The sequence below is a fragment of the Ornithorhynchus anatinus genome, chromosome X1, assembly GCF_004115215.2.
Source record: "Ornithorhynchus anatinus isolate Pmale09 chromosome X1, mOrnAna1.pri.v4, whole genome shotgun sequence".
Taxonomy (NCBI): domain Eukaryota; kingdom Metazoa; phylum Chordata; class Mammalia; order Monotremata; family Ornithorhynchidae; genus Ornithorhynchus; species Ornithorhynchus anatinus.
In genome coordinates this window covers 59,164,136-59,188,734 of record NC_041749.1, presented here as the reverse complement: position 1 = coordinate 59,188,734, position 24,599 = coordinate 59,164,136, and the positions used below count along the sequence as shown (strand labels likewise).

At 41.1% G+C, this 24,599-nt stretch overlaps 1 protein-coding gene across 5 annotated transcripts in view; it reads right to left on the bottom strand.

Moving 5' to 3' along the window:
- UBA3 (ubiquitin like modifier activating enzyme 3) overlaps positions 1-24,363 on the bottom strand; it is a 29,167-nt gene extending 4,804 nt beyond the window's left edge. The window contains exons 1-15 of one of the 5 annotated variants that reach the window (XM_007655458.4): positions 24,071-24,355; positions 23,864-23,905; positions 23,487-23,654; positions 20,822-20,942; positions 19,035-19,115; positions 17,460-17,542; positions 14,244-14,324; positions 8,778-8,821; positions 7,942-8,006; positions 5,997-6,152; positions 3,135-3,237; positions 2,611-2,724; positions 1,775-1,855; positions 816-852; positions 651-732 (exon numbers count right to left, since the gene is read on the bottom strand). In XM_007655458.4, the coding sequence (XP_007653648.1) occupies positions 651-732; positions 816-852; positions 1,775-1,855; positions 2,611-2,724; positions 3,135-3,237; positions 5,997-6,152; positions 7,942-8,006; positions 8,778-8,821; positions 14,244-14,324; positions 17,460-17,542; positions 19,035-19,115; positions 20,822-20,942; positions 23,487-23,506 (1,068 nt within the window). In that variant the 5' untranslated portion in view covers positions 23,507-23,654; positions 23,864-23,905; positions 24,071-24,355. Of the gene's footprint in view, positions 1-650; positions 733-815; positions 853-1,774; positions 1,856-2,610; positions 2,725-3,134; positions 3,238-5,996; positions 6,153-7,941; positions 8,007-8,777; positions 8,822-14,243; positions 14,325-17,459; positions 17,543-19,034; positions 19,116-20,821; positions 20,943-23,486; positions 23,655-23,833; positions 23,906-24,070 lie in introns of all 5 variants that reach the window. The other 4 variants (XM_007655455.4, XM_007655457.4, XM_007655456.4 and 1 more) reach the window with 4 other exon arrangements.
- Between the last annotated feature and the right edge of the window lie 236 nt (positions 24,364-24,599).

Sequence of the window (24,599 nt, the reverse complement as noted above, 5' to 3'; positions counted from 1 at the left end):
GCCCAATTAAGCCTCTCTCTTTCATGCACCCCCTTGAAATGCCCGATTAGAATATCTAGCTTTGACTGATAATAATTATAATAATATTTGTTTTATGTGTTAGGTGCTTACTACGTGCCAAGCACTCTGTAAGAGCTGGGATAGATACAAGAAAATCAATTCAGACCCAATCTCTGTTCCATGTGGGGTGCCCAGTCTAAGAGGGAGAACTGGAATTGAATCCCCATTTCTCAGATAAGGAAATACAAAGTTCCGCTTGGAAGTGGCAACGTACATGACATGCGTGTTGCCGACCCTCAAACTCAAGCATCTCTAATTTCACAAAAGATGTGGCCAGATAGGCAAAAGGTAGTGGGAAAATGTAGGCTAGGTGCTCTGTGGCAAATTCCAGCCAAAATATTCCCACTTGAAAAAGACTGGCTGTTTATATTGGTCAAATTAATCTAACATCTTACTTTGCCTGTGGAGAACTTTGGCAACTCTCTGGATAATTCAGGCCAACAATAACATCTGGATTAGTGCGAAGAAAGAGCAATTTTCTCAAGGGTGGGAGAAAATAGGTCCAGGTGAAAAATGTTATGATGGCCCTGCTGACATTTCTAACCAAGTGTTGCTACTTGAAAAATCAAAAGGATGCATGACCAACTAACCTTTCTTTCTGCCTCAAATGTGTAAGTGTACAGCCCATCAACATCATTGAACACCAGGTAATTATTAAGGGGAATGTATGCACTGAAATGAAAAAACATATCCATGCTTATACCAACTAAAATATATTATATAAACATGTATTCGATTAAAAAAAATCAAATTACCTTGTGGCTAATTTAAAAACTTCAGTGGCGCACACAGCTGGAAAAGAGGAAAAGCCATGTTTCTTCAGCATTTCAAAAGGACAGAGTAACACTGTCACTTCTAGGAAGAGTTGTGCTTCATATTTCTTTAAAAAAAAAATAAACCTACCAGTGATGTTTGAGCGCTTACTGTATGCAGAGCACTGTTCTTAAGTGCTTGGGAAAGTACATTAATCAATTTTGTTCATGTATATGAAATAGGCTACCAATGAGAAGAAATGCATTGTCAAAAAGGTACGGAGAGATTCAATTATTTGTCCAGCCATGTGCCCTGATTTGCTTGTGCTGTTTCCTGTTTACATTTTTTACCTGCCCAACTTTATATTTTGAGGGCTGAACTTTTTTTTAACCATTGTACTTTTCTAAGTACTTAAAATAGTGTCTGGCACTCAGTAGGCGCTCAATAAATGGCACTGACTGACTGAACCTCTTTCCTCGCAGTCAGTGCGCCAAATTTTTTTTTTTTAAAAAAAGACAGCAACAGGTGCCTGTGGAGCTGAAGGCAATCAATGGTATTTATTGAGCCCTTACTGTATGCAGAGCACTGAACTAATAACCCCGCCTACACTTTTCAATGGAGGGTACTAATTTTGGTGTGGGGGCAATAGAGCTTCCACTGCCTAGTGTCCATCAGCCCAAAATACCAGTCACGCACAATCCAGGCAGTGGAGCGGCAGAGACGCAACGATGTTTTTTCTTTCCTCTAGAAGCTAGTGAGGGTTCAGTGTTAATGAATGCCTTCACCTAAGGAGCCACAGAAGAAATGAGATCATGGCAAACCTGAAAACCCTGTTTTGGTTTGAATCGGACATTTCTCTAAACCGTTCCCTTAGGAAAATTACAATCTATATAGAAAGTTTTAATCATACGCCAGACCCCTGAGGTATCATAAAAGGGGAGGGAGGGGGAAAAAAACACACATTCAACTAATTGCTTTACTTCCTTGCCTGCAATGACAGCATTTGTGGAAGCTACAGCTGGAATGATTCGCTTGACGACTCCTAAAGAGAAAGAAAGCAAATCAAATGATTCAATATCTACTGGGAAATTTATAAGCCACGTCAGTTTTCATCTACTGCGGACTTATGAACTTGCTCAAAATTAGCTGAATTTTAAGGCGCCTTGTGTAAGCTATCACGCTACTGTTGTACCCCCAAAAATGCTGATAATAATAATGATAATTGTAGTATGTGGTATTATGTGCCAGGCACTATAATAATAATAATTCTGGTATCTGTTAAGCACTTACTATGTGCCAGGCACTGTATGAGGCACTGGGGTGGATACAAGCAAATCAGATTGGACATAGTCCCTGTCCCACATGGGGCTAACAGTTTTAATCCCCATTTCACAGATGAGGTAACTGAGGCAAAGGGGCGTGAAGTGACTTGCCCAAGGTCACACAGCAAACAAGTGAAGAACCCAGGGCCTTCTGACTCCCAGGCCCATGCTCTATCCACTTAGGCCATGCTGCTTCCTCCAGGAAGCAGCTAAAAAGTGCTGAAACACCTTTTAGCTAGCTTCCAAGGCTTTCCAGTAGGGTCCAGGCTTGCAAGTACCCACCTCACCTACCTATTTCAAGATTCATGGAGAGAGTAAGCCTACTAATTCCATGACTGATTCACTTGAACTGAATCCATTTGTTTCCCCCTTAACAGCCATAAAGGCATTACTAATGCCTGACATCGAATCAAACCTAACAGATACCTGAATGCCCCTTTTAGCTCTATAATTCTTTAGAAATTCATTATCTTACCTTGAGTAAGTCTATATGTAACACCCCTAATATTAAACTGTGATGCTCGCTCTAATGATTTTAGGAAAATCCACTGAATGTGATTAGGATCATCTCCATCCAAAGGAACACCATCTACAAGAATACAGAAATATATAGAGAAAGGTTAAAAGGAGACCAAAAATACGTAGCCGTCTGCACTCAATTAAAACAAGTAGATTCTTCTGGCACATTTTAAAGCAGAAAAATACTTTAGAAGTAATACTAGATCAGATCTATGGAGAAAGCCAATTACCCAAACTAATTGGTTCAGATGACACCACTGAATAATTTGGACAGGCACAGCTAAATTCCAACCCATCATCAAATACCTCCCAACCCTCGTCTGTAAAACAACTTGCTTGTTTTATGGCATTTTTTAAGCGCTTACATGTCAAACACTGTTCTAAGCGCTATATATGAATATTATGTTATAGCAAGTTATATTTGAATAAGTATGCTTCTCAGAAAAATCAGCTTTCTTACTATAATTTATTTTTTATTACCTCCAAAAGGTTGTTCTTTAGGCCACTGTAATATCCTTGCATACTCAATACAGTGTTCTGGAAGCCTGGGCATAGATGCAATGGTACACATAGGGAAATTAATCTGAAATTAGAGATTGTTTTATTTCAGAGATATTTTGAATAAATCATTTTTAAGCAAATTAGTGTTAATTCCTACTTATTATATTTGATCTAGGATTTCACAAATCAGTAATTATTTAGCTCCTCAATTTATAATACTTATCGTACACATATTTAAACATTGGTGCATGATTTTAAAACTTCCAGAATGCAAAAAGAATAACTAGTTTGGCAGGCACAAAAATATGATTGGATCTATGTTCTGGAAATTGACAAATTCTGGCTTTGCTGGACTAGCAGAGGACAAGGGACGACCTCCAGGGAAAGCCATGCCCTTCTACTGAATCCTGAAAGTTTGAATAGGTAAACATATACATGTTTACGTGGCAGATTTACAATAAATTAATTTTTAAAACCCATGCAGCCAGATTTTATTTTATTTTTTTTACCAGCCCAGAAGATCCACCAGGTATAACATAAATTACAAAACTAATCTAATCTATGCTCTCCTGTTCTTCTTGACCCCCTGCTCTGGTATGACTTTTTAGAGTTGTCTTCTGATAGGGTTATATTCACAAAATGACAAAGGATGTGTTTTCATGTGTGGGTTTGTCTCTGAGTAGGTGAATGGACTGGTTTTTCTGGATGGCTTGTGTCTCCCTTAAGATGTGTGGTTTTTATGCTAATTCGCACATCAGTGTGTACATTCCTCTCGTGTGTGCCCATGGTTGTTCACTGTCCATGTATGTGTATCAGTGAGTCAACCTGTGGGGCCAGGCACATACCACCCATTTGTGTCTGTGTATCCATCGGTAGGTTTCTATTTATATTTGTTCTATTTCCTTCTTTTAGTTCAAGCAGGAACAAGGCTACAGCTTGGGGGCAGAAGTTCCACTGAGCGCTGTCCCTTCCACCTGGTCCCTGATGCACTTCTCATCTTTCCCTCAAGGCTCTCTCAGGAAACCTACTGCTGTTTGTGGTAACTTAGGCACAGTAGTAGCTTTCAAATCAACCTGAAACCTGAAACCTGGAAAAATCGGTGGCAGATTTCTGAGACCAGAGCTCAGCTGGGTTGACAAGACACGCTGCTTTGCAGGCGAGGTGGGGAGAGTTGCCAGTGTCTGGGGAGCCAGGGTCAGAGAGTAAGACCGATGGAGACGGAGACACGCACTCACAGAGACATACATTTACCAACAAAGACACTCAGCACAAAGCAGAGTGTCAGCAATGACAGAGATGTGAGAAGAACAGGTGTAACCACTGAAAAACTATCATCACTGGCTGACTAGAATTCTGGGCCTATTTCCTGCCTCCATTACAGGAATTCCAGACAGCCAAAAGTTATGATCATGCTGTTACTCTTCTATGCCAAGGACATCAGTGTTAGTAAATAGAGCACAAAGAGACACATAAAGAGAGAGACAGAGAGAGAATGAATCCTTGTGAGTGTGTTTGAAGACAAAATAAAAAGGATCCTCTTTTGAAATTATTTGTTCTTTTTATTTCTAGGATGATCTCTCTGGGAGCTCATCTGCTCATATGACTTCAGCTACAACCTCTACATGGATGAATCCCAAATCTGGTTGTCCAGCCCCAACCTCTCCTCACCTACAATACAGCAATATTACAATACTGCATTTCTCCCAAGTACTTGGTACAGTGCTCTGCACACGGTCAGCAACCAATAAGTGCCATTGATTGATTGATCTCAAGGAGTGTGTATCTGCTTGCAAGAGCTGTGCTGGGAAAAGGGAGAACAGATCAGTAGTAGAATTTATAGTGTCCATTTAGTGCAGGACACTACCCTTGATGCTTTTCAAGCAAATTGTAATGCTCAGATAAGCAACCTAGACAGCAACACTTACTATTCTGGACACATATTTGTGTGTGTGAGAGCATGTAGATAAGAAAATAAAGTCAGCATTTATTACTTTTCCAATCTAGATGGTTAATCTGTATATTGCAAGAGTTATACACATCCATACTGAATGGAATTTTCAATAGCCTAACTTTAAAAAGATAGAATTAAATTCAAATAATAAACTTTAATAACCCTAAAAACTAGATATATAAGATCACTCTGTTCTTGCTCCTGTGTTTCCTCATTGCTCCTCAGCAATTACAGAACAGAACTGGAGTCATTTTATCTCCACCGACACATGGCCTTTTGAAGTTTGCTTTCCTCCACAACATCTGACTCCACCGCTAGATCCACAGAGAGGTCAGGGGTTTCTTTTTACCTATGGGCCTCATCAAGGTAACACATACCAACTATTCTTTTCCCCCAACCTCGGGAATTTTCTTAAATGGGACAGAGTCTGAGGTTCAAAACTAGGAACCACCTTATTTAGAATGGCTGATATTATACCTGGGGACAAATAAGTCTTGGTTTTCTTTGTGCTGATTTTGTCAACTTGAGCTTGTGTTACATAACAATTAGCTTGCAAAATAAAGATGGAGCATATTTTTTTAACTTCACTCCTACCTCATGGCACAACTAAAAAAAAAAAATCAGATTTTCTACCCTAGCATGTGCTATGCAACATACATAAATTTCAAATAAAAACAGAAAATGAACTAAGGAAGACATACAATATCCATTTAAATTTTCTGTAACAAAATGGAGATGGGTTTCAGAATGCATATTCGTCTAAATCTGAATGATAAAACAATAGTCCTGATATGTCTAGAAAATGTGAAGACACCCACTAAAAGAGAAGATACTCCCTAAAAAAAATTCTGATTCTGATATTACAAAAAGAAGGTGTTATTTTTATTTACCTGAGGCGGATAAAGTTCCAGTGTGCACTCAATACAAGCTGTCATTCCAGGAAGAATTACCCGAGCATTTCCTTTAAACCCTTCTGTTCCCCCATCTATTAGCGGAATTACAGAACTTGGATCCAGTACACCATCTTCATAATTCAGAAGTGACATCTAGCAAAAATGAGCCAAAGGGTATAAAAATACAAGCATTATTACATATTCAGTCAAAATCTCCAGGAAGTAATAGCATTTGAAATAAAGGAGTAGGCATAAAAGTTAATTCATCCTACAGTGCTTAAAACAGTGTTTGACACATACTAAACACTTAAACACCATTCGGGGAAAAAAAAAAAAAGGAATGTCAACTAGTCAACTATCAGCAACTTCTATTGCACATTCCTGCCTTAAGTCATTCATGTTTTCATGTACATATATACATGTATATATGAAAAGAGACAAGACTCAGAGAGGAGAGATGTCCTTCATACTTGAAGATAGCACCAGTGAAATTCACCAATGAGCACATCTGGGCCTGAGAATGCCAATGCGGGGGGGTCATGGTCCGGCCCACAGTGTGCACACAGATGGGCTGTCCCCTGTTGTGTTATTTTTGGTGTTTGCAGCACCTAGTGCTATCTTCTCTTTTGCCCCCCTTGACTAATTCCTTACTAACCTTTCGCTCAAAGAGAGCTACTCCTTTCTCGACAGCAGTACTCCCCAAAAGATCTATCCTCGGCCACTGACTCAGTTTCCAGCCAGGATGCAGCACTGTCTGAGGATTTGTATTACTCTGTCTTTAAAATATTTCCTCTGACCTTTTTACTCTGTTACCCAATTTCAGCTCTTCCGTACAGCAGTTATTTGGGTATCCTGCTGTCATTCATTCGCCTTACTTGTTCCACCCTGCGTAACTGCCTTGAGGTGAGCATAGCTTCAATGCTAGGAGATCTCTGGCATCAGCTGTACGCAATATTTAATCGTATTCCAAAATTAAAAAAGAAACTTTGAACTTTAAATAGATCATAATACAGGCATAGTCTAGGCCAGAAGCACCCCGTGATATAACAAATACTGTTTGCTGCTTAACCTGGGTTACAATCATCCCATGATACAATTGTATTGTCTGATGCCCTTATTCAGACATACACACCCAACCAGCCCTGACTTTCCAACCTGGCACTACAGATCAATAAATCCCTCTCCACTTGGGCTGAGATTAAGCAATCAATAACAAATGGAGCTTGGAGGAAGCTCTGTCCAACAGTGTGTCAGCTTTCCAAGGTGCTGAAGAGACCCTCAAAGAGATAAGCAAAGAAGCTGTGGTACCAGGGAAGTAACAATTTAAAAATAGACCACAAAGATGCCAATGAGTTAATTGCTCTCATTCAAAGAAATCATTATCCGATGAGGGCCTCATTGTACTTCAACGATCCAGTGCTTCACTGAAAGATGCCAAAACATATTATATACATGATTGACCTAAGAGACCCTATTGGAGAGAAGAGTTCAAAGGGTCACAGTGGTGTTTAAAGCCCAAGATGCTTTCAGAAGAAAAGACGACGACGGCTGTTGAACCTAGGTTGATCAAACTCTTCACTACCACAGTCAACAGAACAAATCTCCACTTCTACCATCTTCTGCAGAAGTAGAACCCCTCATTTAATATCGTAATGTCATGCTTTGACTTATTTTAAGGAAGACTAAACAACAGTGTAGGAACATTTTATCATGACAGTGTACAACATGTAAAAAGAACTTATTTTTCCAAAGGTTCTGAGATGGAGCCTTATTTTTAACATGCAAGTTTATGGGAAAAATACACCCCATGATACAACTATATTTTCAAGGAACATAGCCCATTTGTATCATAGAGTATGCTGGTATGTTATATTGTCATGTAATCTCCACTAAGTGCTCATGGAGCACATGTCTAAACCCCAAAAACATTATAAAGTTTTACCAGCATTCCATTCATCCATCTTCTGGCAATGATAGAGTCCAGGCCACATACAATAATATGAAATTCTAGAAGAAAGAATATTATTTTAGTAAAAATGTAATGAAGGCAAAGCTTCTCACGGATGAAACGCATGGTCTTCCAGTAAATATCCATTTCATCTATCTGGCAACTCCTGTACATTCATCAGGAGTTTCTAATTAATGAACAGCTGTCCTGCCAAGAGTTGGGGAGAGAATGAGCACAAGAAAATTTCAGGGAGGAGCAGCAAGGGGTTCCAAGAATGGCCGGCTTTCTCCCTGGCTCAGAACAACAACAAGGGAGAAGACGAAATCACCAATATCAACGATCCAGTGTCTACTCTTTAGAAAGCGCGATACTTTAGGTGCTTGGAAACATCCCACAGAAGGAAGCGGCACAGTTCTTGTCCTTGAGCTTAGAAACTAATCCATCCATTTCTCTTTCTCCCAGCATCCCCATAGGCCAAGAATTTCAAGCACCCGTGACCACCAATGCCATCCTGTCATTTGATGGAGCAGTGTCAAAATCATTAAAAAATGTGCTCCATTAAGTGATCAGTTCCATGAAAGCAGGGATCATGGCTTCTAGTTCATTTGCACATCCCACAAGCAATTATTACAGAACTCAATAAACACTACTCATACTAATTCTATCGGTCATATCCAAGTCACTCACTAATAGTTCCTATGTCATTAAGCGAGGGTACGTTTTCCTGTTATGGAAGACAAAGTACAAGTTTACACTGATTAAGAGAGAGCGACAATTTTAATGTAGAACTACAATTGGAGATTTATACACCGATTACTATCAATACTTACGTCTATAAAAGGTATCATCAAAATCCTGAATTTTTTTGAAATGTCTGAATATAAAGTAAAGGAACTAAAATGGGTGGTGGGGTTGGGGGGAAGGGGGGAGATATTCATTATTTTCATTTTTAAGATGCATATACCTGAAATCCTACAGCATACATTCAAAATTTATAACTGACCAGTATATAAAGCACCTGTACCTAAGGTTATTTGCCAGAGACACTAAGGACTTAACAAATGTGTTTATATGCGATGAACTTGAAGAGTAGTCTAAAAAATTACCACTAAATGAGTTGCTAGCTGCAAGAATTGGGGCGTGGAGAAGGGGATGGTAAGAGTGACAAATGGAGGAACAAACTTTTATCTTGGGTTTCTGCACACTCACCCAATCCCAAGCTACACTATCTTCTGCAAATAACACTGTCTCCTTCCCTTCCCAGTGATGAGAGCATACTAGGATTGAAAGTAAAGAACCACTGAAATTCCCAGGAAAGAAAATAAATATTAGTTAGTAAGAGTGTTCATCTGGACCTTGTTTATACATAATACTAACCTTAATGAGCTGGTAGGGGCCTTGAGAGGCAATTCATTTGAGCCCCTTACCTTCAGGCAGGTGAATGCCAGCCAGGACAGTTGGATTCCTAGTGCAAGCTCCGAGAGCAGGAGCTGACTCTTCTACTTTTATGTACTCAGTGTTCTGTACTGGTGTCTTACTGCCTTGTTTAAAAAATCTCCAGGGGATGGAGGCTCTACAACCTTCCTCAGTAGCCAGTTGCAGTACTTTATATTTCTGACAGTGAAGAAGTTTTTATGTTCAACTGAAAAGACTCTTGCTCTTGGTCAGTTTCTCTATGGACATGAAAAAAAATGTAAAAACATGCCAGCATCCTTTTTATAAAATACTCTTCATGTGCTCGAAGGCAGTTATGTCATTCTACACACATCTCTTCCCCAGGCTAAAAAACTCAAATTCTTTCCATTTTTCCTGTAGGACTTATTTTTAATCCCTTTATGTTTTGTCAATCTTCTCTGGAACATCTCCAGTTTCTTTACATTCTTTTTAAAGTGTGGTAACAAACTGGACTGTAATAAAAATGCAAAGTTTAGTGAAAGGATAATTGCATACTAGACTCTGATTCAACTCAGACCCATGTTTGGTTTTTTGTTTTTGTTTTTTTACTAGCAGCACTACATCACTGACTCATATTCATCTCATGGTCAACTATGATCTCACTTTCAGGTCTTACTCTGCTGTCTTGTGCCTAACCAGTTTTATCCCACCTACGTGTGCTTCTTTGCAACTGTCCTCATCCTGAATGAATTTCATCGTATTGCAAAACTTGAAATGAGTTTCAATGTTATGCTTATGCAGATGTTACCACTACCACCCAGTTAGGTATCACTTGTAAATTGGATGAATGTATTCATGATTACTTTTTCTGTCACTATAAACATGTTAAAGAAAATTAGCCCTAGAACTGACCCCATGGGACACACGTGATTTGTTCCCACCAGCTTGACAAATCATTGAAAACTACCAATATGATGGGAAATAGTATGAGAGCAGTGTGGCCTACCGGAAAGAGCATAAGCCTGGGAGTCAGAGGACCTGGGTTTTAATCCCAGCTCTGCCAACTGCCTGCCGTGTAACTTTGGGAGAGTCACTTAAGTGCTCTGAGCCTGTTTCTTCACCTGTAAAATGGGGATTAAATATTTGTTCTCCCTACTTAGACTGTGAGGCCAAGTAGGATAGGAACTGTGCTCAACCTCATTAGTGGGTATCTAACCCAGCGCTCAGTATTGCTCCTGCTATTAATAATAACAGTGTATTTGTTAAGCGCTTACTATGTGCCAGGCACTGTACTAAGCGCTGGGGGAGATACAAGATAATTGGGTTGGACACAGTCCATTTCACACAGGGCTCACAGTCTTAATCCCCATTTTACAGATGAGTAGTACAGTGCTTGGCACATGGTAAGTACTTAAATACCATAGTTAAAAATTAAGTCCCTGCTCTACATAAACGCTTCTCAAAGTAATAATAATGTTGGTATTTGTTAAGCGCTTACTATGTGCAGAGCACTGTTCTAAGCGCTGGGGTAGATACAGGGTCATCAGGTTGTCCCACGTGAGGCTCACAGTCTTAATCCCCATTTTACAGATGAGGGAACTGAGGCACAGAGAAGTTAAGTGACTTGCCCACAGTCACACAGCTAAGTGGCAGAGCTGGGATGCGAACCCATGGCCTCTGACTCCCAAGCCCGTGCTCTTTCCATTGAGCCACACTGCTTCTCATATGATCTTTGAAGGAAATGCCAGGTGGCCTGTAGCCACCCTGTTATTACTGTTGCTACAGTTTCCCTTTTAGGAAACTCTTGGCTCGTTTCATAAGTGTGAGCCTCCTAGAGGATCCTTCTAGTGCTAGCTTTGCAACTTGGCTGCTGACGTGTGTCACCTCTCTAAAAATAGCCTGTGTAGAATGTCTGTCTCCCCCTCTAGACTGTCAGCTTGTTGTGGGCAGGAAATGTGCCTGATATATTGTACTCTCCCAAACGTTCAGTACAGTGCTCTGTACATGCTCAATAAATAAGACTGACTGACAAGTAGTCAAGTCCAGCACAATTCTTCCCTCTTCCCTTCAGGTATTCCATGGAGATTTTGTCCCCACCAAAGTGGACCCATGATCCCTGCGCTAGAAAATGAAACTTTCGATGAGCAAATTCTAAAAGGCCATCACGGAGTAAACCATCAATTGTATTTACTGAGCACCTGTCTGTGGAGCACTGTACTGAGCACCTGGGAGAGCAGGATGATTCTGATTCGAAGATGATGCTGCTGATGGAAAGGCTACCTCCAGGAGTATCATGCTAGGAATTTCTTGCATACTGCGCCAGCAAAAATCCAGTGGTGCACCTTTTCGGGACGCTTGACATTTAGGGTGAGCACGGCTCCAACATCACTGGTTAACTGAGGAAAGCAGATCCTACCACTAGCAGGGCACAGGCTGGAGTTGTTTGGACGGTAGTGATGATGGTTTACATTGAACCATCCACACTCTCTCATCTGGCTCCTCTCTACCCAGCAGCAGGCACTGCAAGAAGGCTATGGGGAACAGGTGTTGGTAAGGAGATCTCTGAAACAGGACAGACACCACTGTGCTCTAAACTGTAAACTCACTGTGGTTAGGGACTATGTCTGTTTATTGTTATATTGTACTCTCCCAAGCACTTAGTTCAGTGTTTTGCACACAGTAAGCACTCAATAAAAACAATTGAATGCGAATGCTCGTGACTATTTTGGAAGCCATCTCTGGGCATTATATTCTGTGTGGCTTGATAAGGGTTGGGGAAGGGGAAGAGGGCTTTTTTCTTATAAAAAGGACAGGAAATGAAAACACAAAGAATAGTGCCAACAGAAAAACAATATACATTTGTCCTCCAGCACAGTTAGACAGTGCAAAATTGAAAAACAGAATAGGGCATAAGCAGGTAAAGGCAGTTGGTTCAGGGAGGAGTACATAGTCACTGCTATCTCTGGCCAGATTTGGAAGGACTGTTCCTAGCAGCTAACTACAAAACTACCCCCAGGAGCCACCACTCCAATGAGGAAGGACGCCTTCAAAATGCAAGATGACTCCAGCATCGGTTTCTCTAAGCCATCTTCCTGAGGCTGAACAGCCCCTCAACCCAGGGCTGCGATTTGTGACTCCGCATCTGGCCAGCCCACATGCTACAAGTAAGGACATCCTTGCCAGATGACGACTGTTGTTATAGTCATTCAATACTGATCAGAAAGGGCATGATACGGAAGTGGCTCTTATAAAGCAGAGAAGGGTAGGGTAGAAAAAGTCAAAAACTTTCAAACCCAAACTCTAAACCACTACATCTAGGAGCAGGAAAGCTCTGCTTTCCCAGAAGCCCCATTTTCTAGACCAGGAGAGTGGAAGAACACATTCATAAAAGAGAAATGGCTTACCCTGCTTAATTGCCTCGATCCAGTTTGCATAACCAATAGTATTGAGCACCTATTGTGTGCAGAGCACTGTACTAAGCACCGGTTGCCTAGTGGATAGAGCACGGGCCTGAGAGTCAGAAAAACTGGGTTCTAATCCTGGCTCCATCACTTGTCTGCAGGGTGACCTTGGGCAGGTCACTTCACTTCTCCGTGCCTCAGTGACCTCATCTGGAAAATGGGGATTAAGACTGTGAGTCCCATGTGTGACAGAGACCGTGTCCATCCTGATTGGCTTGTATCTACTCCAACACTTAGCACAGTACCTGGCACATAGTAAGCACTTAAATACCATTTAAAAAAAAAAAAGCTAAGTGCTTGGGAGGATATAATACAGAGTTGGTGGAAACCTTCCCTGCCCACAGTGAGCTACTATTTTTAAGACTCTCACTACTGATCTACTAAGTACTGGCAATGAAAAATGGTTCTGAAGTACCAGCTGCCCATTGAAAAATACAAAAATATATGGAATCTGTGCACACTGAAGTCGAAGTGGAACTTCATACTCTTCTCCATGTTACCTGGACTAAGCCAGTAAAGGACAGGAGGTTGAAGGGGGAGAAAAAACAAAAAAACAAAAAATGAACTAGCCAACAACAACAAAAAAACAAACCACCAAAAAACAAACCTCGCCTCCACTGCCCCTCCCCGAACCAAAAAAAAAAAAAAAAAGAATTAAAAAGCAACCAACTAGTGGAGAATTGGTCTACCTGGTCCTGGGACTTGCTTGGGAAAGTACTACAGAGGTAAAAGACATCGTCCCTGACCTCAAGAAGCATCAGTCTATTACTGAATAGTTTGGAGGATTCAAAGTAGGCTTAATCACATATAATCAAACTCAGTACAGTAGAGAGAGAAAGGGAAAAAACCCCAACTGAAGTAAATATGATACTCTCATTTTGTGCTTAAGTAAAACATCAGTAGCAAATGTGGTGGGGTTATTTTCTAAACATTTTGCTTTAAAGATTCACTGACATTCTAAGACCCTAGCATTCTCTTCTAAAAGATCTGACCAAAAAAATGGATTATTTTTGTTATAGTAGATAGCTTCTTCTAAACAGGAATTCCTAAAGCTACTCTTTGCACCCCACCCCCCAACCCATATCCCCAGAGGGCAATGAGCTATAATAATATTCTTGTACTTAACACCAAACCTGAATAAAAATTCCAAAATAAGAAAGGCTTTGATTATTCAAGGACGTCTCAGTTCCAAGAACTGAGGACTCAGTCTTATCAGAGCCTTTCTTCATCAGGCTAGTGTAGATTGAGCTCAAGATTCTCTAGAAATAGAGAATTTGATCAGCTAATATCATAAATTAATGTACCAATGATATTTACTACAGCACTGGTACTAGAGAGTTCGAGTAAGGAGAAATGAACCCTGCTCTCAAGGACCTTACATCCATTGATTTTTAGTCTGAAACACATCAGTAACAATGACCAGTTTTTGGTAAAGGATACGGAACTACAGCACAATTGGGTATTCTGTCATTGAGAAACTCTGCAGCGACTTCAGATTTAGGTCTTCCAACATCTTTAGGCCTGTAAAAGAAACAATTTTGAAAATCTTATGTCAATAATAACCATTATCTGTGAGAATATGGATGGGGACACACACAGCACAGAGTAAGTGGTCTATGGCACATTACAAACCAGCACACCACTGGCTCACCTCCCCTCCCTCTCATCAAAAGTCTTTGGGAGTGAAAGATGAAGGGAGGGTATGCTCATAGACCAATGTTTGGATTTAGGGGAAGCAGCATGGCCTAAGTGGATAAAACACGGTCCTGGGAGTCAGAAGGACCTGGGTTCTAATCCTGACTCTGCCATTTGTCTGCTGCATGACCTTGGGCAAGTCACTTCACTTCTATGTGCTTCAGTTACCGCATCTGTAACATGGGGATTAATACTGTGATCCCATGTGGAACGGTGTCCACTCTGATTAGTTTGTATCTACCCCAGCGCTTAGAACAATACCTGGCACATAGTTAGCATTTAACAAATACCGTAAAAAAAATGCCACCGGAATCTTTGACTTCATCAATTGCCCAAAATTAAAGTTGGCTCCATAGTTATAACAAGTGGGTATAGGTGCCCACTCCACAGGTGAGATGGCCCACAAAGATGTTTGATCTAGACTCGGCATCCCAGGTCCCTAACAAAACCAGAGAGTTGACACTCAAAGCTAGAAAGCCCCAAAATACTGATCTTCTCACTTGCTTTCTTTGAAGTCTGTCCCCCCAGTCCTCATCCCCATTAAAACTCCTAAGCCTTTTTGCCCAATACTTAAAAAGAAAAGTTGGCACATCTGTAGACAGGGCTACTGACCTATCCACACTGCTCCACTAAAGAGCCTGAGCATTTTAGAAATTCTTCAGTCAATGGTATGTGAGCACTTTGTGCACAGCATGCACTAAACAGTGATGAATGATGCTTTTTATAATCAGCATATCTACAAGCCTTTAATTACAATACCAAGGCAGGGTTTGGGTGGGAAGATGAGGAGTTCTGTTTTGCACACATTTGTGGTATTGCCAGGACATTCAGGCAGGAGGAAATGTGAGACTGCAGGGAAGAAGACTGGTAGATTTGGGAATCAATCATTCACATAAAGATGTAATTAAAACCATGGGAGCAAAAACCACGGGAGTGAATGAGTTCTCTAAGGGAGTGGGTGTGGATGGAAAATAGAAGGTGATCCAGAAATGAGCCTCGAAGAACCAGGCCACTGTCAGAGGGTGGGAAGCAGAGGCGGAGCCTGCCTAGCACATAGTAAGTGCTTCAAACCATTTTTTTTTTTTTAAAGAGTAACGGTCAGAGAGGAAGGAGAAATAGGAAGAGAACCAGGGGAGTACAGTGTCAGTGAAACCAAGGTTGGATAATATTTCAAGAAGGGGGCGGTCCACAGTGTCAAAGGCAAGGTCGTTGTGGGCAGGGAATGCGTCTGTTATATTGTTGGATTGTACTCTCTCAAGTGCTTAGTACAGTGCTTTGCACGCAATAAGCGCGCAATACGATTGACAATCTTAATGAACTGACTCCATCCACCTGCTGTCTTCCCCATCTTCCTCCCCAACCCACAGCAGTCTTAATGAGCTATTCCCATCTGCTTTGCTGCTCGGCACATAGTAAGCACTCAATAAATTTGCCTGATTGATTCTAACCTTCTGCTCCTCTTCCTTCCCAGGCCTATATGGTTATCACTGCTTATAAGATACAAAAAAAAACCACATTTTGTTCCCTCCTTAAAAATCAGAGTGGGACACTTATGTGGTAGAGGAAATTATGTGAGTAAATACAGTATAATGTGGAACAATAGCAGTAAAATTCAAAATTGGTACTAGAATTATGCATTAGCTTATTAATGCAAAAATATATCCACTTCTCATGTACAGCAACAGGCCTAGTGGAAAGGACATGGACCTGAGAGTCTGAGGACCTGAGTTCTAATCCCAGCTCTGCCACTTGTTTGCTGTGTGACCTTGGGCAAATCACTTCTCTGTGCCTCAGTTTCCTCATCTGAAAAATGGAGATTAACCTTACTCCCTCTTACTTAGGCGGTTAGCCCCAGGTAGGAAATGGACTCTGTTCAACCTGACTTTTTTTAATTTTTTTTTGGTATTTGTTAAGCGCTTACTATGTGCCGAGCACTGTTCTAAGCGCTGGGGTAGACACAGGGGAATCAGGTTGTCCCACGTGGGGCTCACAGTCTTAATCCCCATTTTACAGACGAGGTAACTGAGGCACCGAGAAGTTAAGTGACTTGCCCAAAGTCACACAGCTGACAAGTGGCCTAGCCAGGATTTGAACCCATGACCTCTGACTCCAAAGCCCGTGCTCTTTTCACTGAGCCACGCTGCTTCTCTGTTCTGTTATTTTGTATCTACCCCAACACATAAACACTTAAATATCATAAATTTTTTTAAAATTAAAATTAAAAGTTGCATTCTTGCAAAACCTCAGTGAAAACAAGATTGTAGTACACATTCAGATGCAACCATACATGAACAAACCATTTCTGCTGACACTGTAGCACACTAAACTCACACAAGCTCATACTGTTGGATGAATATTCCTTAATGATAGTCTAACCAAAATGCACAGTGAAAACACACATTAAGGAAGAACTGAATATTTAATTTAAAATATTACCTATAGTACAAAAATCATTTGATTGAAATTTAAATGTTTCCTATATAGCTTCACATTTTGTCTGTGTGGTATCTACACTATCTTCCAGACTGTACTGAAATACCAATGTACCCAGACTCTTCACAGCGTGGCTCAGTGGAAAGAGCACGGGCTGTGGAGTCAGAGGTCATGGGTTTGTATCCCTGCTCGGCCACTTGTCAGCTATGTGACTTTGGGCAAGTCACTGAACTTTTCGGTGCCTCAGTTACCTCATCTGTAAAATGGGGATTAAGACTGTGAGCCCCACGTGGGACAACCTGATTCCCCTGTGTCTACCCCAGCGCTTAGAACAGTGCTCGGCACATAGTAAGCACTTAACAACCAACATTATTAAATGTGAAAAGAAATGTCTAAAAAGGGCCAGCTTTACCTAGATGGTTATTTATTTAAAGAAAAAAAGGATCCAATTTGACAGCTCTTTATAGCACAGATGGCTTAAGTTTATGCATGGCTTAAATTAATGAAAACCACAAAACTAACACTTACCTAAATAAAAACTGCCTATTTAGATTGGAGACATCTATAGTATCCATATCAATGACATGAATTTTTCTAAAACCAGATAGTGCCTATAGGGGAGAAAAAAATCCAAGTAAATAAACATTGAAAGATTCTCCTCTCACCTCTGAAAGAACTGACAACCTGCAACCCTGGAAGCACTAGTATCATATTTGGCTTCAGTTTTTATCTCTTGAAAAACAGTATCGTCATAATGGCAAATGTGTGAATTGTAAATTCAGAGTGGGATTAAGCTAAGAAATTTAACTAGTCAACCAAATCATTCTTATCCTAAATTTAAAGTACACAATCAGGAAATTCTGCCCTTACTGGCATGATTCAAGCAAATTTGTTTTTCAAGTCATCTGCAAGGTGAGACCATACAGAATATAGGTCTGCATTTGCTATCACTTGTATGTAACATAAAAAGGGAGTGGATAGATTCATGGATGACAGATCCATAACCGGTTATTAGATGAGAAATTTAGGGACCTTAGAAGGTAGAGAGAGCACCTGCCAAGGTCTTGGAGGTCAAAGAGGGTAATGCCCACACTTTCTTCTAGGCATCCTTTGCCACCATTCTTGGAAACAAACACTAGGCTGGATGAAACTGTAGTTTCACACAGCATTCCTTATTCCTTAAAAATGCTTTCACAAATGTACTGCCTAAATGGCAAAGCGTTTCACATCCACTTAAGACACATATCCACTCCTGGGAAGCCAGGAGCACCCTGCAGGAAAAGGGAGGGGCTTGTAATTGTGCCAGTGAGAAGTAATCACCCAGACAACTGAGGGAACTGATGAGTTCCACCGACAGCCCTACCCACCTCTGCCCCAGTAGGAGACCGCAATTGCGAAATACATTTGCATTCTTTATCGGCTACAACAGAGCTACAACACAACATTTTGGAGTTTTGAAAAATATCAAACGTTTGTCTTTTCGGTCTGCTTAATTCATCAAAATGATATTACATACATATTTCTGAAAGCTAAAATATTTTGAACTTTTTCTTTCAATAAAATCAGCTGCCAAGAAAATAATCAGGGCAACACCTAAATTTAGCTCAATGATGCACATGCTGCAACTCTACTTGAGCAACACATCAAAAAAAAAAAGTTCACATTTCCCAAGACTTAATAAGGAATGTGCCTCCACCCACTTTGCTCTAATAGGATAAAAAAAAATCGCATACTCCGATTTGCCGTTCTAATGGGGGTAAGACTCCCGCTGAGATCAATGGAAGCTTTGCTTAACTTTAAGCAGTTTCTGGTTTATAAAGTGCTTTGGGCTAAGTCAAATCAAAAAAAGGTCACTTCAAACTGCAATTACAATGACCTCAGGACTAGGACCATATCAGTTTCCCACTTTTTTATATATATAAATTTTAAATGTATAATTTAATTACACAAAGTTTCAAAAAGTCCCAAAGTTTCTGTTGTTACTCCTGGGAGTTGAACTTTCCTATCTAAAGAGAAAAGGCATAGAGAAGGCATCACATACAAACAAGGAAATTCTGGAGTTAATGTTTTATGGGGTTCAAAAAAAAAATGAAAATTGATTACCAGATTTTTCAGGAGCTCACATCCTAATCCTCCGGCTCCAACAACTAGAACTTTACAGGTATCTAGTAAAAACTGGAGAGACTGTAAAGTATGCAAAAACATATTAGAGTAAAAAACAAAGGTTGCATACCACATTACTAATGTATTCACTCAATTATATTTATTGAGTGCTTACTGTGTGCAAAATGCAGTAAAGGCATAACATCCACAAAATAATAGTTTTTGGACATTAGTGAAAAATAAATACAAGACAGAAACCAGATCTCGAATTTAACCTAAAAATGGCTTTGGTCATTTCACTAGTTGTAACCTAGGTTTTGGTTTGTTGGGTTTTTTTGTTTTTTTTTTAACAAGAGGATGATTTCAGTCTATTTGGTGAAATTAAAACTATTCTGCCAGATTTCAGGTTGTAAAAATGAAAAATATAAAATACATTTTTTCTCTTAATTGGAAAGGGGAAAAAATACCTATTTTACCACATCTAAGACTTCAACTATTCAACTGACAGGAAAAAAAATCTCAAGTTTAAAGTACACCACACTCCTCTCCCCCCAGAGTGGGAAGTTAAAAGTCCATTAAACAAAAATTACTGTTTATGAAGAGGTACAAATCTGAAAAAAGTGACATAAAAGAGAACAATCAAAAATAAAAACTGAAGTAGCTAAAGAACATGATTTATGAACTAAAATAGGAAAAAAAATCACAGTAGACAAACCTAGTGGAAAAATTAGCAAGTTAAAAATTAAAAACAGTTGGAACCAAAATAGGGGGAAAAAGGCATCAAAAATATGGACAGACTGAAAATTTGGTAACGGTCCAAAAAAACCAGGGCAGGCAGATAAAATAGGTAGCAAAAGGTAACAAAATTCAAGGGTCTACAATGCATTTATTTTTAAAATAAATAATTCCCAATGATCAACTGCATTACTGTTTTTAAAAATCTAAAAACATAAATGTTTTAATAACAGTATCGGCTGTCTCATGCATTGTAAGAAAAGATCTTTCTGTTTGATAGTTCGTTGCCTGTCACAGATAGGTTACAAAGACGTACTGCCGACGGACTCTTTACAAAGATACACTATTGAAACGCATTACACAGAAAGGCGGCATAGCCCAAAAGAAAACGGCCCGGTAGTAATAAGGAGGCCCTGGATTCTAATCCCAGCTCTGCCACTGGCCTGCTGTGTGACCAAAGGCAGGTCACTTGACCTCTCTATAAGGCCGTTTGCTCAACTGTAAATTGGAGATAATAATACCTGCCCTTTCCTACCTCAGAGGGATGTTGTGAGGACAAAACATAAGATAAGTAATGTGAGTGCTTTGGAATATAAAAGTGCTATTATAATATTTACTTGCTTTTGGCACAGAATAAGTCAGAGGTATACCCGCTGTTAAGACAATTTAGTGGTGCATCTCCCATGCTAACAACCAGTATATCTGCTTTGGTGCTCATAAATAATTCTTCATTTGCTGTTCAAGATTTATCCCATATTCCAAAAGGGAAAGGCTCTGGAAAGCTAAATTAAGTTTCTCTTTAAAACGTTTAATGTAAGACTTGTAAAACCTTCTTTTATTTCCTAAAAAGAGTTCAATTTACGCCGGAATAAGACAGGTTGAATGTAAGACTTGCTTTTTAAAATCAGCCACAACTATTTAACATTTAATCATTAATTTAAAACTCTCAGTTTTATTAGAACCTCTACTATACACAAAAGAAAAACGGCTATTGTTTGATGGTTTAAAACAAAATATTACAAGCATAACTATTTAAAATAAATGTTTCTCACTTCAGCACTTGGTTCGAAATCGGGGTGAGCGAAGGGTCCAGGTCGCTCGAGGAACTTCTTTACATGGTTCCAGCGACCTTCCCAGTCTCCAGTGTCCCCACACCCACCATCAACAGCCATTCTGCATGGAACATAGTAAATTGAATTGCAAAAAATCAGTAGGAAATAAAAAAATCCACCCCCCCTTATACCAATTGCTTCTTTCAACTACACTAAAAGACTACTGCCATCAATTTTGCTCATATATTCCACAAATGAACCACCACCCTCAAACTGGTTATAACCATAGGCTGTCAATTCCATTGAGGGGATTAATCTCACGGTTTTGAGCAGGTCTTCCAGCCGCACCTCATCCCTGGGTCTTTAAGGAGACCTGAGTGTTTCCAATCTGGACTGAAAAGACCTCAAATGGTGGCTGTCTAGCCAATATGTAGTATGTATTCTCTTCCTTCCCCTGTCCCCACCATACCCAACCCCACCTCCTTTTTTCACCCCCCAAATTCAAAATTAGGTCAGCATATAAAGCTTTGATTATTGTAATGCCTCAAAACTTGCCCAACAAGCTACCTGATCATTAAATTGAAAATTGTACAACAAAACGTTTCCATCTCCGTCTATTTAACGTCATACCGATATACCCAACTAATTCTTGTTCACTACCTTATCGATTTTATAAAAAGCCGCTAAAATTAATTCCTCAATATTTTTCCTCGTTCTTTTGATGCTTTGATGTAATTGGAAAAACTGTGCAAGTTTCGAGCTGGTTGCTATAGAGACAAATTATCTAAGTACCCACAAAAACAAGTATACTGCCAGCTTTCTTGCTCCACCCCACCAACATAGTCAAACTATAAAGCATCTGCAGAAATGCAAATTTGTAACCAACTGTAAATAGTCCTTCAAAAATTGTGATTCTTGGAAGACAGCAGTACTCATCTGCCCTGCTAAAATTTTAAGAAGATGCAGATGTTAAAAAAAAATCAACTTTGAAGGAACTCCTAAGATTCTCTCAAATAAATTTGGGCTTAGTTCATTTCTAATTGTAATAACACTGAAAACATTTGTGTTACTTTTCAATGTCATCTCTGAACAGTGAAAATAGCTCAGCATGAGAATACATTTAACAGTGATCATTAGAGTCCTTTTTTCTCCCCTTGGCAAACACACATATATCTTGCACAAATGTAGAGTTTACAAAAAAATCATTTTGGTGATCACTAAATTTATATTTCATTTTATTCCTCTAGATTTCTGTCTCCACACCAATTCTTCACACAACCCTGGTTAACACCAGACTCGACTGTGAGAGAAGCTAATTGCCACAATAGTGTCCTGTACTTAAATCTTAAAGTTCTGTAGAAAACAAAGCAGGTAGATCTGGTAACATTAGGAATTATTTTAGATTGCAAAAACAAGTTTACCTGCTTACTGATTTTCTGGTTTAGTGAAAAGGAAAACTGGAGAAAACTGAGGTGATCAAACTGGGTTGTTTTGCTGCACGGTATTCAGTAATGAGTTTCTGATCATTAAACCGAATGCGTCTCCTGCCCAAGCCTTGTGGAATAATAGTAACTGTCCAACGAGTCCTTTTAAATTCTTATAGTTTTAGGTCACACAGGGGACATGAGTTGTCTTTTTAAAATCCCATTCCTTCCCCATGGTGGAAGTGGTGGTGGAGGATTTCCAATATACTGTTTTCTTTATTTTCTTTTTTTTTTTTTTACAATCACTTGGCTCTATTGTCACACTTTAAAGTAAAGACACGACCCAACATGAAACTCCACTCCCCAAGATCACCAGCGACCTCCTTCTTGCCAAATCTAATGGGCGCTACTCTATCCTAATTCTCCTTAACCTCTGGGCTGCCTGACCCTGTGGCCATTTAATTCCCTTCTCCAGGAAATGCAATCCAATCTCGGTTTCATTAACGAGTTCTCTCCGGCCTCCCATCCACCGCCGACCCCTCTTGTCTCTTTCACCTCGCTCTCCTTCAACGGTCACCTTTGGTCTGTAGGGGTCTGTCCTTCCATTTCCCAGATCCTCCCCTCCCTCCCCACACAAACCCCCAAAGGTACCGGTCACTCTCCAGCCTCTCTCCTGGCCAATTCATCTACTTCATTCAGTCAATCCTATTTATTGAGCGCTCACTGCGTGCAGAGCACTGTACTAAGCGCTTATTCTGCTGCCCTGCCCGGCTCGTTTCTGTGAAATGTCTTTCTGCACACAACTCCCCACTCCTCCATTCGCATCAAATCAACTCTTGCCCCCGGCTTTCAAGTCCACTAGCCCTTTCCTTCCTGTTTCTGAACTCTTTTTGTTCCACGGCCTGCCGCCTCCGGCTCTCTGTTCCTCCCAAGTTAACCATCCATTCGGTCTCCTCAACGCTCCCCGCTCCGTGCTTCCTGCCTCGACCTCCCCTAACCCCATTCATCCCGAATCGCCCAGACGACAGCTCCTCCAGACGAGCTCTCCTGACCCCTCTCCCCTCCCCCCACCTCCCCGTGGTATTCATTGAGGACAAACTCGCTGAGCTCAGGGGCCGTCTCTTTTAGCCCCCCCACCGCCCTTCCCCCCAACCCCTCCCCCCCAACACGCTAGGCGTTTCCCTCATTCGATCCGTCATTCAATGCCATTTATCGAGTGCCTTAATGATCGGTTCATGTACCCTTGAAAGGAGCCCATCATAGCCAATGATCTCCTCTTCACTTCTTTTTCACTCCTCTTCAGAGTCGCTAAGAGACGATCGGGCTAGAGAAAACCCTTCCGCGGAACCGCCACAGTAGGGCCCGGCCCGAGAGAATGCCAAAGTCCGCATGGGCTTCTACGAGGGGGGCTGAGGGAAAGAAACACCCCAAAGGAGCCGGTGGGCGATCCCCGCAGTCCAGGTGGCCAAGCCCCCGTACCGCGTCCGTCCCTCCCTCCCGAACCCGCTGCGACTAACATTTATGAAGGCAATGACAGGTGGGGAAAAGCTAGCCACTTCCAAACCCCCGGCCTCTGCCTCTCCCCTACCCCGCATCCCCGGCTCCCGGCACCACTAACTTCTCAGACAGCAGCTCCTCTATTCTCCTTCTTTTCTTCTCCCTAAGAGAGAATAAAAGAAGGGTCAACATCACGCTACATAGGGGGCACCGCGAAGAGGTGGAAATGGCGGAGGGGGGAGAGAGGGGGGAAGAGCGGGCTGGCGATTACCCCCACCCCCGCCCCCGGCACCCTCGCCAAGCTCTCCGGGGACTCCCGGATACTTACGGTTCCTCTCCATCCGCCATATTGTTTCCCTTCTTCCCACAAGGCTCCTCTGTAGGCCGGCTTCGGCCCCACCCTTCGGCCGCTCTTCTTCGGAAAGGACTGAGAGGAACGAACCATAGAGACTAAGCCGGAAAGGTCGGGCTAGATGGTAGCTTGTGGTCAGTTGGCCGGCCGGCCGCTTCCACCGTTAGGACTGGTGTCGGGAAGAGGTCTTGGCGGTCTGAAGCGGCTCACTCGTCCTGGACTGAGCAGGGCCAACACCATTACCACCGTAGCGGCCAAGGTCACGGTGGTAAACCGGACCTCGCTTCACGTCAATTAACCGCTTCTTTCTCTTTCCTTCCCCGTTTTCCCCTGGCTTGCCCCCGGCTCCGTCGAGATGACGGCTGGGGCCCCTGCCGATCTGCAGACTTCAGTTCGGCCAACTCCCTGGCTGTCAACTGTCAAGTTTAAGTACCGATTTCTATTTTCGATGCCGAGGTCTGCATCATTGCAGCCTTCTTATTAGATACCGATTTTGACGGGTGGC